General features: G+C 45.4%; 4 protein-coding genes across 4 annotated transcripts; 3 read left to right on the forward strand and 1 right to left on the reverse strand.

The window, feature by feature from the left end:
• Positions 1–797: 797 nt before the first annotated feature.
• Positions 798–2720, forward strand: LACBIDRAFT_303607 (endo-1,6-alpha-mannosidase; the record flags this gene model as incomplete). The annotated part of the gene is made up of 13 exons (XM_001884111.1): positions 798–899; positions 964–1066; positions 1129–1270; positions 1385–1401; positions 1458–1553; positions 1599–1688; positions 1742–1767; positions 1816–1859; positions 1916–1927; positions 1977–2216; positions 2269–2381; positions 2438–2529; positions 2583–2720. The coding sequence occupies 13 exons, from the start codon at positions 798–800 to the stop codon at positions 2718–2720; spliced, it is 1215 nt and encodes a 404-aa protein (XP_001884146.1).
• Positions 2721–3068: 348 nt separating this feature from the next.
• Positions 3069–4280, forward strand: LACBIDRAFT_303608 (uncharacterized protein; the record flags this gene model as incomplete). Its single annotated transcript, XM_001884112.1, has 2 exons — positions 3069–3592; positions 3653–4280. The coding sequence occupies 2 exons, from the start codon at positions 3069–3071 to the stop codon at positions 4278–4280; spliced, it is 1152 nt and encodes a 383-aa protein (XP_001884147.1).
• Positions 4281–4434: 154 nt separating this feature from the next.
• On the reverse strand, positions 4435–5451 carry LACBIDRAFT_329989 (uncharacterized protein; the record flags this gene model as incomplete). Its single annotated transcript, XM_001884199.1, has 3 exons — positions 4435–5099; positions 5158–5267; positions 5321–5451. 3 exons carry the CDS (start codon positions 5449–5451, stop codon positions 4435–4437), a joined length of 906 nt encoding a protein of 301 aa, XP_001884234.1.
• Positions 5452–6088: 637 nt separating this feature from the next.
• LACBIDRAFT_303609 (uncharacterized protein) lies at positions 6089–6419 on the forward strand (the record flags this gene model as incomplete). The annotated part of the gene is made up of 3 exons (XM_001884113.1): positions 6089–6143; positions 6191–6328; positions 6388–6419. 3 exons carry the CDS (start codon positions 6089–6091, stop codon positions 6417–6419), a joined length of 225 nt encoding a protein of 74 aa, XP_001884148.1.
• Positions 6420–14438: the final 8019 nt, after the last annotated feature.

Raw genomic sequence — 14438 nt, forward strand, 5'->3', positions numbered from 1 at the left:
CACCGAAACAAACAACTCCTCGTCTCCTCCTGCGCCAGGTTCCTATCAACTCTCTATAGTAAACGGTTGTGGAATGCCATCTCCAAACCCAGCAATGTTGCTGGACAAGGTATCACTCATCGCTGGTTTTAGATTTACGGGCCAACTTGACGTTGATGGCCCTCAGCCTCAAAACTCAACTCGTCTGTGAACTCAAAAACTCCGTACTCCCTGCTGCCACGCCAACCCACTTATCAACGCACTACGAATGCTTCCGTGGTGGATTAGATTGCACTAAACATCAGCTGCAATCTCGCCTTGGCCGCAATGGATGCCAACGTACTTAGTAAGTAACAAGTTTAGTTATCTGATCACAATCTCCATAAGCACTCCCAATGCTTCTACACAGCATGCGAACAGTTAATCATGATAGAAGCAAGCTGTTGTCAATGACGGCGCCCGGGGAGATTCGTCAGCTCGCTTTCAATTTTCTAAAATCATGCGCTCAATGGCAAACGCAAACGTGGCGACCGCACATCTCAAACGAGCTAAGTCAAGCTCGTCACCTTGTTGAAGGAATATCATTCGTTGTGGACTGGAGTCATTCTCACGCAATGAGTCCATTGCTCGTCGAATCTCGTCGAATACGGGGTCGCGAAGGCACATGCCGCGATGATGGAGACCACACTGATCCGTGTTGTCCTGTCACTGCCGGCCCCGAGCAGGGTGTGGACTGCCACTCATTCATCATGCGAAGTGTTTCAGGTCTAGCTTTTCTACTTCTACACTCTTGCTTTCAACGATCATTCAACTCCAAGATGCCCCTGCCGACTGGTGGACACATTCTTTTCATCTACGTTCTTTCCCTCCTTTTCGCCCTTGTTTCCGCCCAGGACTTGAGCGTACCAACGTCATGGAGGGTGGGTCTTGCGCGCTGTACTATTCTGAAGGCCAGGCACGACGTTGACCTCTGCACCCCTTTAGAAACCAAGCACTTCTCGACCACTTTCCGAGCGGATCTCCATCTCTCAAGACGCTATCAACTCCATTCTGCCGCAACTGGACTCTGCAACTGGTGAATTCAATGGTGCGTATCCATTTTACGTATTCTGCAAACCATCTGGAGCTCGGCTCATGCTTAACTTCAAGGCATCGGATACTGGCAAGCGGGGAACGTTTGGACTGCGATTGCGAATCACGACCATTTCGCGGGGACTGACAAGAACAAAGCTCTAGTCGTGAATAACCTGAATACCGCATTCAAACTACACGCGCATTATGATAAATATGGGTTCGTCTTGGCTGCTTTCTTCCTTTATTCAAATCTAACTCCTTCACGAATATCGTAGCGTGCGTCATCCTTTGACTTGTTCCCTTTGAACCCCTGACAAGCCATTTTCTTTAGTACAACGACGATGCGCTGTACGTGAAGAATGAAATTCCATCTGTCCTATTTTGACCTCATACATCTATTCAAGTTGGTGGGCGCAAGCAGCATTGTCGGGCTACAGAGCCTATAAGGACCAAAATCTTTTGTCGCATGCCGTTGACACTTGGAATGAAGTCACAAACTAGTAAGTTGCGCAGAACAGCCTATTTGGTTGACACTCAACGCCCAGCTGTGTCGTCTAGCGTCATTACTAAGGCTGACGCGAACTCGAAAAAGCAGCCCAAAAAGAACTTTTCGATCGCTGGCAGCTGTAATGAAGGTTAATTCGGCCATGCTTTGCTTGCCCATTCACATTATTAATTTTTTTACCAGCGACCATGGCTGGCGGTGTTTTCTGGGTAAGTACTATTTCATCTAAACCCATTTTCACACTAAACCCATTTCAGCGTACCACCACGGATGATCAAAGCATCAACTCCATCACTACCGGGTGCGTACCGCTTGTAACTCAACAATTCGGCGTTAATAGGCATTTCTTTATTTTAGACTGTACATTGCGTAAGTTACTGGCGATTTTGCATTTTCTTTGCAGTTAATTTGCTAGCAGTACCTCTGCTCTTCTTGCGGAAATTACTGGGGACTCGAAGTACACAAAAGCAGCGGTCCTAAGTGCACAGTGGATCAAAGCGCACAACATCAACGCTAACGGAATTATCCTGGACTCAGTCAACGGGCACGACTGTACTCGGTCCCCTTCGAACTGGTTGTTCACTTATAACAGCGGTAAATTTATTGAAGGCCTGAGCGTTCTCGCAAGTGTTACGAAGGATTCTCAGTGGAACAATTTGTGAGTGGCTAGTTTTTGGCACCTCTTTTGAGTTTGCTGACGCGTGTTACAGAATGGTGCACACCGTTGCGGCGGCGGTCAAGTCATCTACGTGGCAAGGCAGCGATGGCATCATCACAGAGGGCTCCAGTCCGACGAGCAATAATGATGGAGTCGGTTTTAAATGTTAGATTTTCGTGTTCTCTCTGCAATTGACGTTGATGCTATTTTTTCCCCTTCAGCTATCTTCATCCGTGGTCTCTACGAGGCTTTCTCGAGAAATCCTCGGAACGCAAATCTCCGTGTTCTACTTCGTAGCTATGTTGACGTTCAGGTGCGTATCGATACTTGGTACATTTTTGGCGACCGTCCTAATCATAGGAGTAGTACAACGCTCTTCTCGACCTTGCGGCGACTAAGTCAACCTATTCCTCGAGTTGGCATGGGCCTCCACAGTCGTTCACCACTTGGGGACAGCTTGCGTCGTTGGATGTCCTGGGTAGTGCAATAAGGATTAACAGTTAGATATACCTGTCACAAGCGTGGTTCAAACTCACGGACAAATCGTTTTATCTATCCTTGGTAGATCCTCCTGTGAATTCAAATTTATCAGGTTTTATTCAGCACAGCTGAAAGGTCGAACTTGATACGAAAAGCTTGGCAGGTTGGTTCTCCAACATGCGCAAACATTGACAGTTCCTTGACACTGCACTGAACCGCCTCATCCCATTCCTTATACATGACTTTGCATAACTGGTTCTTTCTTATACATGGTCCTTTCGGTTCCTTACGGGTTAATGCACCGCATAAAACGCTCCTGATAGACTCCAAGAAAGAGTTATCGCAATTGACACACCCTCATCAAGCTCTCACATGAACCGACGGCGGTCAGTGAAATCTGTCGCCTCCACGACCAGCGGCAGCAGCAGCACTACCCAGACAGAGAGCAGGCGCCGGATTCGCATGGAAATAAACACCGAGGAACCCCCTCTCTACTCCATCGACCTCTCACTCCCTCCGCAGTCACGGTATACCACCATTTGCAACGACTTCAAACATGAGATCTCCGAAATGACGGGGATATACGACGATATCTTGGATTCCACGCCTTACCCTCGTCTTTTGGGGTTCCTGGCCACGTTACTTCTCAGACGGGTGCACTCGCACGAGGAAACGGCGGAGATTCGTGGCATTGCACAGGCGACTGGGGTTCCGCTGAACCTCGTGGTTGCGTACAACACCTTTTTGGACCTCTTTTCGGGATGCATTAGTGGGGGTGTGAAGGCGAAAGATGTGGGTGGGATCGTCCATTTTCGAGGTCTGGACTGGGGCATGGACCCCCTGCGAGATTTGATCATACGTGTTGAGTATGTGCGAGATGGGAAGGTAGTTGCCAGGTACGTTAAGTAGTGGTTCTCACAAAGTCTCTGATTCCATCTGACATTCTCATACTATAGGGGCGTAACATACGCGGGCTACGTGGGGTGTTTGACTGGCGTAAGAGAAGGTCTCTCAATGTCACTCAACTACCGCGCGAACATCAACTCAAAATCTTCCATCTTTTCGCATCGCCAACATCAGCTCAGTCTCCTTCTCGGCCGCACCCCAGCCATTGCGAGCCACCTTCGCCAAATTTTGCTGTCCCCAGGTCCTCCACCCACCTTGGACCAGCTGGCCAGCAAGTTTACTACGCTTCACGCTTCGACGAGCTACCTGACCTTCTGTACCCCCAGAGCGGTCCTAGTCATCGAGAAAGACTTAAAGACAGCCACCATCCACACCTCTGATAAGTTTCTCGCTGTCACGAACCACGACGCGTCTATGGAATCTTGGGACCCCGAGCAGTGGGCCCAGGTCCCAGAACTCGCCTGCGCCAGGGATATAGTGAATGATAGCATTCAGCGGAAGGAGTGCGTTGCGAATTTGTTCCAAAGACAACGGGCTGTGCGCGTTACGGTTGATACAGTGCGACAGTGGCTGCGCACATACCCTTTGCGGAACGAGATGACACATTTCTCGTGTATCATGGATCCATCGGCGGAAGGTGGGGGCTTGCTTTGGGTGGAGGCATGTGAGGAGAGTTGAGCAAACCACTTGCTGAATATACCCACATACTACCCTAGATCGCAGCGTACTAAGAGAGATGCTTAGAGATATATGACACGTTCATTGAATATACAAGACCGCAGCCAGATATCAGGTACTTAGAACCGGATTTAGGGGCGCTGATGTCTAATACTTATTCTGGCTTTTGTGCGTAGATCATGAAAAAAGGATTCTGCGCCCCAGGTGTCCCATCTAGTTCCCGCTCCAGATCCTCTAACATATCATCGAACTCTTCCTCCGAATGGACAATGCCCAAACCACCTGCCATCATTACTGGCGTTTTCAGGCCTTTCCAGAGGCTTACAATATTGTCTCTTCCGTCCTCACCATATTTACCCGCCCATTTTCCAAGGGGCGTGCTACGGCAAACGACATGCACGTCTACGAATCCAGCATTTTGGAGAATTTCAGGCAATTGACTGGCAATATCAACCACCAAGCCCTTTGAATCGCACAAGGCAATTCGGAGCGCATTAATCTTGTCGACAACAGGTCCTCCTTTGCGGATGAAAGGGTCTACCTCGCAAAGTTGCAACCACCCTTTTAGGGCGAGAACGCGGTGGAGCTCTTTCAACGCGACCACCCATTCGTGGTTCTGTAATGCCAGGATAAGAAGACGTTGGTTGATCAAGGTGAATGTGTCATTCCATTTCGAAGGCAGATTTGTGACGGAGTTGAGGGAAAGGTGGACATTGTCAGGGAGGCAGTCAGCTGCAGGGAAGAGACGTGTTTCGATGTCAATTCCATAAATTTCCACTGAGCTTGGGACGTTCTTCATACAGTTCAAAAGCCAATTGCCTATGACGGTTGGAAAGATGTCATTCAAACGTTCATACGAAAACCAGAATTAACTCACAGCCTCCTGTAGCGGAATCTAGGACCTTGTCTCCCTTCTTCAAGATGACAGGGGGAAGAACTAGTTTGTTATCAAATGCCTGCGTAATAATGCGATGCTGCTTCTCAAGTCTGGTGAGGCGATGAGCGGGCCTCTGACTAGCAGTTGACTACTTTCTGCTCACCTTTCTCGTTCAAGTTCATCCGATGGGAGTATATATTTCGTTCCTTCATATGACGTGAATGCCCTTTTTTCTTTGTACGCAATAGGTGCAAGGGTTCCCTGGGGGATAAAAGAGGTACCGTCCGTAAGCATGAGTCTTTGGTTGAGGAGAGTCCGGGACGAAAGCTGCACAAGCTGTTACGGTAAGCCTCGATATTTCCACTGGTGATAGGTAGCAACGTTGGGGAGTTGCTTCGCCTCTTGAGCTCGCCGGCCAGCTTACTGGGGTGACTGCCTTAACAGAAGAAAAAACAAGCTCACCTTATATAAGAGTTCTAGTAAGATACTAATCTCATCAGGTTCTCGCTCCATAAGGCTTTTCAACCACCCCCGGCGGGAACGGAGCCTGATTTTCAAATGATCAGACTCCTGCTGAAGGAGTTCGGGTTCATTATTCATGTATTCTGCACATTTCCTAAGGATTGAAGGCGAAAATCAATACCGACGCGTCATTCACAATAAATTTCAACATAACTGATATGAGAGGGCGGCAAGTAGTCTGCCGGGTCAGCATCGTCTGTTTTCAATCTATGATCAGTGATAGGCTTTCATTGACAAAGCAAGTTCCGTAATGCGGAGGAAGTGCCTACCTCAACTCCTCGGAGGTGACCCAAGCGATTAAGCAGGAGAATTCCTCAAAAGTCAGTCTTGGGTCAGTCGTGGTCGAGTAGAATATTTGCTAATATTTGGTGGCGTCAAATTACTTCGTTTTAAAACATAGCCAAACAACATGACAACAACTCTCCCCTGCTCGCGCCTCTCACCAGATACCTACAGAACAAGTGGTACGTGCCTCCCACACGACCACTACTGCTAATTAACCAATGCGTAGACCTGCAGCAGCTTGTCTCAAACAATGGCCTCATGCCGGCGTTCAGCACTCTACTACTCGTGATTTATCATTTTGCGCCCTCAGTCGCCTCAATGCTTGCTCAATGCAGGCTTTCGCTGATGAGAATGACGGCATATGGTACGTCGCGCCTCCTTCGAGTTTTCTCCTTCACTCCCCCTCCTTTCTTTTTCTCGAAGAGGTGTTCGTCATCTCTCGTGCAGACTGCTAGACTTATATCTCTTACCTACCCCTACCCCATCGTTTCCGCTTTCCTTTCTTCTGCTTTTGTTGCAGATCCCTCCCTCTACTGCTGCTTTCCCACTCCGGTTTGAAATTAAAATATCAAACCCCCCATCCCAGGCCCTCTCTATAATTCCCTGCAGCTTCTTATGACTCTATAAATGCCGATCATTTACATGCCTGGTTTCTGGTGCTCCAAACTGACCGCCCAGAGGTCAATCCCATCAAGCACAGTTCACATCACGATTAGGTGCTATTTGCGCCCTCCACGGTCCGCATATGCTCAACCAGCGCGCAGATGGTCCGTTCTACTCGTAAAATCTCATTACATGCCTGAACAAGTAATTTTGTACAAGATCGTCTTTAACAACACTTGCAACTTGGCTTCACACATCCACCTCAAATGCCCCTTGAACTCACGCCATTTGCATCTAGGTTAGAATGCCAGCTTTACTCTTGACGGCGGGGCACTGCTGAGGAATACACAAAACACCTCTCAGTCGGAGAAGAGATCAAAGATGAGGGGAATGAGCGAGAGGAGCCTGAGGAGATGAAGGGAACGGGCAGTTGAGGAGCTGGCAAATGGATTGAGTAGCGCGTAACAGGTGATGTTTGTCGTGCTGTGGATGTTCGCCTTCGTTCAACAGTTCATCGTTGTGAGAGCATATCGTTGTCAACTTCTGCAAAATTAATCTTGCGATTCGCCACGTGCCTGTTTGACATTCTTAGGTCCTCAGCGCCCTTCAGCTGTAAACAACCGATGAACGGAAGATTGTGATACCTGCGCGTCAAAATGTCAGGTGGTCACAGTATGGGAAATTTCGGTCCGCAAATTTGGGGATCTCCTGTCGTTCAGCGGTTGCTTCTTTCTTTCGCCTCATGTCCTTCCCTCCTACAGGCAACAACCATCCTCCCTCTAACATGAGCGGGATCAACATCTTCTCCGGCGCTCGAAACGTCGTTGTGAGCAGGTCAGTCAACGTAGCCGAAACTGTATGTGAAAGTCCTTTTCTCATTGATGCCGCGCACATTTATCGATCATATGTGTATCTTCCGCAGATCAATTACAACTTGCACTTGGGCCATAGAACGACATCTGGCGCAGCTATTCCGTTAATGCCAAACCTAAGCACACGGTTCACAGGGCGGACAGAAATTCTTGCCAAACTGCATGATCATTTTGCAAAGGGCCCTGACATTGAACGTCGCAGCAGGAAGTACTTTTTGTTATATGGAATGGGGGGTATCGGAAAGACTCAGATTTGCCTGAGGTTTATCGAGGACATGTCGGACAAGTAGGCCTCTCAAACTGGAACACCATATCAACTTGACTAATCTTTGACTGCTCAGATTTTCTCATGTTTTCTGGATTGATGCATCTTCTGCTGGTTTCATCACACAGGTGTTAAAGGGTATTTGCAATCTTCCTGTAGCTCAGACCCAGTCACTAGATGGGTCACTTGAATCTGCTCTCTCTTGGATTGGTTCTTTGAGGGATAACTATGCAATTGTCTTTGATAATGCTGATGCTCTGACACCAGAGGAGCTGGAGGGCTATTTTCCATCTGGTCTAGGGGGAAATATTCTGATCACTAGTCGCAATTCTGCTATGCAGCATTTGACATCCCCTGAGAATTCTTGTGAGGTGGGAGAGATGGAAGAGGATGATGCCATCCTTCTGTTGCTAAAGGCTGCTTGCTTGGATACTTCTGGAACAGAGCTAAAAGCTGAAGCTTCTAAGATTGTGAAAGAACTTTTTCACATGCCTCTTGCTATTGATCAAGCTGGTGCTTACATTGCTTCTGGGGCCACCAATATCAGAGATTATCTTTCCAAATATTATCAACACAGAGAGATTTTATTATCTCACTCAGAATTTAAAGGGGCTTCCAAATACAATAGAACTGTCTATGGAACTTGGGAATTATCATACCTGGAAATCCTGAGAAGAGCTGAATCTGATGATCTTGATAAGGCTAAGGCAGCTCAGAGTGCAATGCTTATTTTGGGCTTGTTTGTGTTCTTTCATTATGATGGTATTATGAGGAATATTTTTTCTTATGCTGCTATGCACAAGCACCACCATCATCAGATAAATAATACACCTGCCTTGCCAATTGTGAGTTCCAAGCTGGACTGCACACTACTCCCTGTCAATGAGGCAGGTACTTGGGATGATTTTATCTTCAAGGAAGGCCTTTGAGTGTTATTGTCATTCTCTCTCATCAGATTGGGCTCATCTGATGGTCTTTATACTGTGCATCCACTGATTCATGCCTGGGGTAAAGACAGAATGTCTCTGGATGAGAGGAAAAAATATGGCAACATGGCATATGCAACTTTATCAGATTCTTTGTATGGAAATTTTGAAAGGCAGCCATATGAATTCAGACAGGCCTTGGTCACACATGTGAGAGAAAATATGCAGTATAGGAGAATTGAAAGCCAAGAGGCAGGTGACAGTTATTTTGATGATGCATATGAAAAATTTGGACAGCTCTTAGTGGAGCAAGGATATCCAAGTGAGGCATTGAAGCTGCAGCAGCAAGTTCTGGATCTAAGAAGCAATGCTCTTGGAAGGGAACATTACCATACAATGATGGCTGAAGCAAGGCTTGCCAGCACATATATGGATCTGGGTAAATATGCTGATGCAGAGAAATTACATCTACATGTCCTACATCTATCAAAAAGGCTTTTTGGACCAGAACACCAAAATACAATGCATACTATGGGAAACCTTTCACTTACCTATCTGCATCAGGGTAGATACAAAGAGGCCTATGAGATGCAGATCAAAGCTGTAGATGCCATGAAAAGCACTCTCGGAGAAGAAGACCCACAGTTGCTCCAGCCAATGGCAAATCTGGCACAAATTCAGAAGAAATTGGGAAATTACAAAGAAGCTGAGAAGTTACAAATTCAAGTTCTGAATAAAAAGAAGGAAATTCTTGGAGAAGAACACCCTGATACAGTTGCTGCCATGGCAAACCTTGCAAGAACATTGGAGTCTCTTGATAAATGCACAGAGGCAGAAAAGCTTCAGATCCAAGCTGTTCATCTGAGTATCAGAATTTTTGGAGCTGAACACCCTGCAACAACCATTTTCCAATCAAACCTTGCATCCATATATCACAACTTGAGAAAACACACAGAAGCAGAGGAGCTGCAAATCAAAGTTCTAGCTACAAGCAAGAGAAATCTTGGGGAAGAACACCCTGATACACTCATTAACATGGGAAATCTTGCATCAACATATAACATTCTTGGAAAATATGAAGAGGCAGAGAAGCTGGAAATCCAAGTTCTGGATATAACAACCAGAACATTGGGAGCAGAGCACCCATCTACAGTTCAAGCTATGGCCAACCTTGCTGACTCGTTCAGAGACTTGAAAAAATACGCAGAACCAGAGAAGCTGCAGATCCAAGTTCTTGATTTGAAGAAGGGAATTTTTGGAGAAGAACACCCTGATACAAAGAGTGCAATGGCCAGGCTTACAATGACACAAAGAATCATGGGTAACAATGACAGAGCAAAAGATTCAGACAAGCTAGCATCTCAATCTCCATCTGATATAGCAAGTGCTCAACCTGCCAAAAACCATGATGATTCAACAGAAGACAGAAAGAAATTATACCAAATTGGTTGAGAAAGATGAAGGCCTTTTTCAAGGTAAAGTAGCTTTGTGCTGTTTAGGCAATTATTTTGAAGATTCAATTCCTCTTTAGCAGTTAGTAAGTCATTTACAAATGGAAATGGAATACTTGATTGATGTTAAGGTTTCAAAGAATAAACTGTAGATCTACCTTTGGCAGCCACCATATTTCTTCTCTTTCAACTCTCTGTAAATAAATGGCCCAGATTACTGTGTACTATATATTTATGGTGTGTTCAGACAGTATTGGTTTCCATGTATGCAGCTTTACTGTGAAGTGAACTTGACAAGATTCTTTTTACACCCAATGTTTCTTTTTTTGATACTTGTATTTTGTTGACCATCTCTACCAAGGCAATGCCAGATTATTTTAAATGTTAAAGAAGCTCTAAAGCCTCTTTGGAAGGTGCATTGAAAAATATAGAAAGCTTGTTCATGCTTTTGTTCTTCTTGAAAAATCATGTCCTCATTTTGAAAGTGTTAGTCATTCTGCCTGGTGTTGCAACACAAGTCAAAAAAATAATGGGAAAGTGTCAGACCATAACTGAAAGAAATTTCCCCTCCAGCGACCCTAAGTTCAGCTGCTGCCTCTACATATCTCATCATATGATCCAACTTGAGAAGTGAAGAAAAAAGTTGGGATCAGAATGGCAGGTTGTAGTATTGAAATATCTATGTAAAAATTTTGACAGATAAAAATGGGCACTGGTAAGGAGATACATATGAAAATCTTGAAAATATCTGAATTGGTGCTTTCAAGTTGTTGGATCATTTTACATAACTTGCCCATTTCCCCTCTGTCTTTATAGGATTTGCAATATTAGAAAGTAATCAGAGACACTTAAAACAAGATAGAGCAATATAACCAAACTTTTCAAGGATTTGAAGAAGACTAAAGGTAGGTCATGAAGGGGGGATAAAATGACATGTATATGTGCCATGAAAACATACATGATTGCATTACTCAAAAGCAACATAATATTCTCAGCTCCTTTTTGTGGTGACTTAGTGAATTGCTCCAGATAAGATGAGTGACAGTTGGTGACCTATGAGTAGTGATTGAAATTACATGACATGAATGTTAGTTGATCTCATCTTCAGTTTGACAACACCTGTGGTGAAGTGTTTATCATGCTTGCCTTCCATTGTTCAAAAAGTTAAAAGGTAGCAAGTGGCACAGGTTCGATTCCTGTCAGGTGTAACCTTTTTGGGAAATTTATTGCTTCACTTCAGAAAAGAAGGGAGATTGCCAGAGCATGGACATTTTTTAAAAAAAAAATTAGTTGCCATAGTGCAAAATATCAACCCATACACAAACTTATCACCTATTTTTCTCAGTGCCCAGCAAATTCAGCCTTTTTATGATTTTTTGAACTTCAATGCATTATCAAGTGCATACTGGCACTCACCCTTACATATGGTCATGGTGAAGGCACTCAAGAGACCTCCATTTCAGGGTGAAATTTTGTCAATGAAACTTATGCTTGTATGTGTGTGCAAGATTGACAATTGGGGGTGGTGCATAATTGCAAGCTGGCCAATACTTGAATATCTAGCAGTTTCTAGACCTGAGTCAAATGGATAATTGATGATCACTGGAATATGGGGTGGGTTATTATGGTAGTTGTTGTAAAGTACATCACAGGGATAGTCAGTGGTTGTATGCATTCAAGGTTGAAGAGTGTGGATTATTTAGGTGCCAAACTGAAAGTACCTCACAAGGATAATCAGTGGTTGTGTGTTCAAGGTTGAAGGGAGTGGGTTGTTTGGGTGTTTTGAGCCCCCAGTTGTATGCAGTCCTTAGAATGCAAAAAGAACCACTGAAGCCAAAAGGCAGAATAACTGAAAAATCTATCTCAGCCAGCACATTCTATGTATGATACGATATGAGAACTGTAGCAATCATCAGCATGATTACATTAGCCAGCTCACTCAATGTCACAAATAGACATCCATCTACATCTACAAGAGATTAAGGGTAACTAATAAGTCATCCTTGATGGACCAGGGTTGTTACAAATGCCAGATCACAAAGTTTTCTTTTTCAATACCACCATCCTTCTTTGAAAGTCTCTGAATATCCTTCCTGCCAAATGAATGCACAAGAGATCCCATCTGTTGACTATGTGAGATCTAACTTGTAGTGTTTGAAAGTACAGTTTTTTGACTTTTCAGTCAGTTTTGCCACTACCACATTGTAATTAAATTTCCCCCACACAATTAGGGCACCCAAAAGGGAAAATTTTCCAGTCCTAAGACCAGACTGACCGAGGCCTTTACCATCCCCCATGAGTTCCGGTGGAATCTGGTGGATTCCAAGTGGAATGTCGGAATTCCATGGAATTCCGACGGAAACCAGTTGGCTGGAGCCTCAGCCATTCTGGTTTCCAATTCCATGGAAATTCCAATGGAATCTGATGGAATCCAGTGGAAATGGTTGGAATCCGGGAGCCTCCTGGAACAGTTTCCATTGGAATCCATTGGAATTCCAACCAGATTCCATGGAATTCCCATGGAAAGTACATTTAATATATTCCAGTCAAATTCCAACAGATTCCGAGAGATTCCAATGAATTCCAATATTTGTTGTTGTTATTATAATATATATAAGAAAATAAGTGGATGCATGAGGATTGAACTCTAGCCTTGGGAAATATCACATGAATCTCTTAGCAGCAATATTTCCCCTACACCATATGGCTGTTAAATGCCTGGCAACATTAATTCTATATAACCCATCCTCACGCCCACCTTCCTAAACGAGTCACGGCGTTTGCCAGCGTCACCATCAGCATCTCCGTTTTGCTGTCAACAACAACAACAACCACCACCACCGTCACCGCAACCAGCGCGGTCACCTCCAATCACGCCCACGCCAATGGACAACGACGACGATGGACGACGACATGACGACGAGGACACGTCAGTGACGACGAGGACGGCCACACGTCAACGGACGACGACGGACGACGAGGACACGTCAACACACAACAACAGATGACAACGAGGACAACGAGGACAACGGACGATGACGATGAGGACAACAACAATGACAACGAGGACAATGACAACGAGGACGACACGTCACGTCAATGGATGACACGTCAGCATCGACGAGACGGCCGCATGTCGACGGACGACAAGGATGACGGCGACACGTCAACGGACGACGAGGATGATGGCCACACGTCAACGGACGATGAGGACGACGACAACCACGTCAACCGACGACATTGACGAGCGCCCATGACGACGACGAGCCCCCTCCCTTTTCTCTCCCCCTTCCTTTTCCCTCCCCTTTCCTTTTCCCTTTTCCCTTTTCCCTTTTCCCTTCCCCCCTTCCTTTTCCCTTTTCCCTTCCCTCTCCCTTCCTTTTCCCTTCCCCCTTCCCTCCTCATTTCCTGCCCCTTCCTTGCCCATCCCCTCCCTCTCTAGTATACACTGTATGTAGTTAAATATATTTTGTATTATAATTGAAATACATCATTATTTGATCTAATTCACTTGTGAATTTTATAAGGAGGTTTGAATTTCTGACTTCAATAAATACAGCTCAAGTCACCTGACCTCTAGCTCAGTTCTGATCAGTGCTAATCAGTCTTGCTCAGCGCTGATCAGCTCTGATCAGAGCATGTGGGGGAGGGTAAAGTACTGAAGACCTATTCAGAGTCCAGCAGAATCCACTGGAATTCCATTCAGATTCCAGTGGAATCCATTGGAATTCCATTCAGAATCCAGTGGAATCCATTGGAATTCCATTCAGAATCCGGCGGAATCCATTGGAATTCCATTCAGAATCCGGCAGAATCCACTGGAATTTGAGATTCCTACCATTCCGGCGGACTCCAGATGGAATTCCGACATTCTATGGGAGTCCGCTGGAGTCCGCCGGAACTCATGGGGGAGGGTAAAGTACTGCGGGGAATCGATGAGATAATCCATCTGGGGCATATGTTGAAAGGGTTTTGCGAATAAAATCTCTGAATAAGGGTTTCGTGAACAATTACAACCGACTGCAAGAAAAATTTACCGAGGAAGCAACATCCCCTCGTTGCTGAGTAGAGTGGAGATGGTACCCACTCCTCGTGTCTGTGCGGTATCCTCCGCTACCATTTCCAGTACAGCCTGAGTTGCTATGTCTGTTGGGGGAGGTTTTCGCACATTTGGCATGCCAAATTTGAGATTTAGCTCGGCAAAGCGAGACTTTCTGTGACATGAACGATGAGTCAAAAGTATGATGCGGACAAGAATGAAGCGTGTTTACTTGATGTTGAGCTCATGTTCAGCAGTTAGCCTTTCAGGCGTTGAGCATTAGTGAGGCGCTCCTTTGCGTATTGATGGAGGGATGCA

Source organism: Laccaria bicolor, genomic scaffold (genome assembly GCF_000143565.1).
Source record: "Laccaria bicolor S238N-H82 LACBIscaffold_24 genomic scaffold, whole genome shotgun sequence".
Classification (NCBI taxonomy): Eukaryota; Fungi; Basidiomycota; class Agaricomycetes; order Agaricales; family Hydnangiaceae; genus Laccaria; species Laccaria bicolor.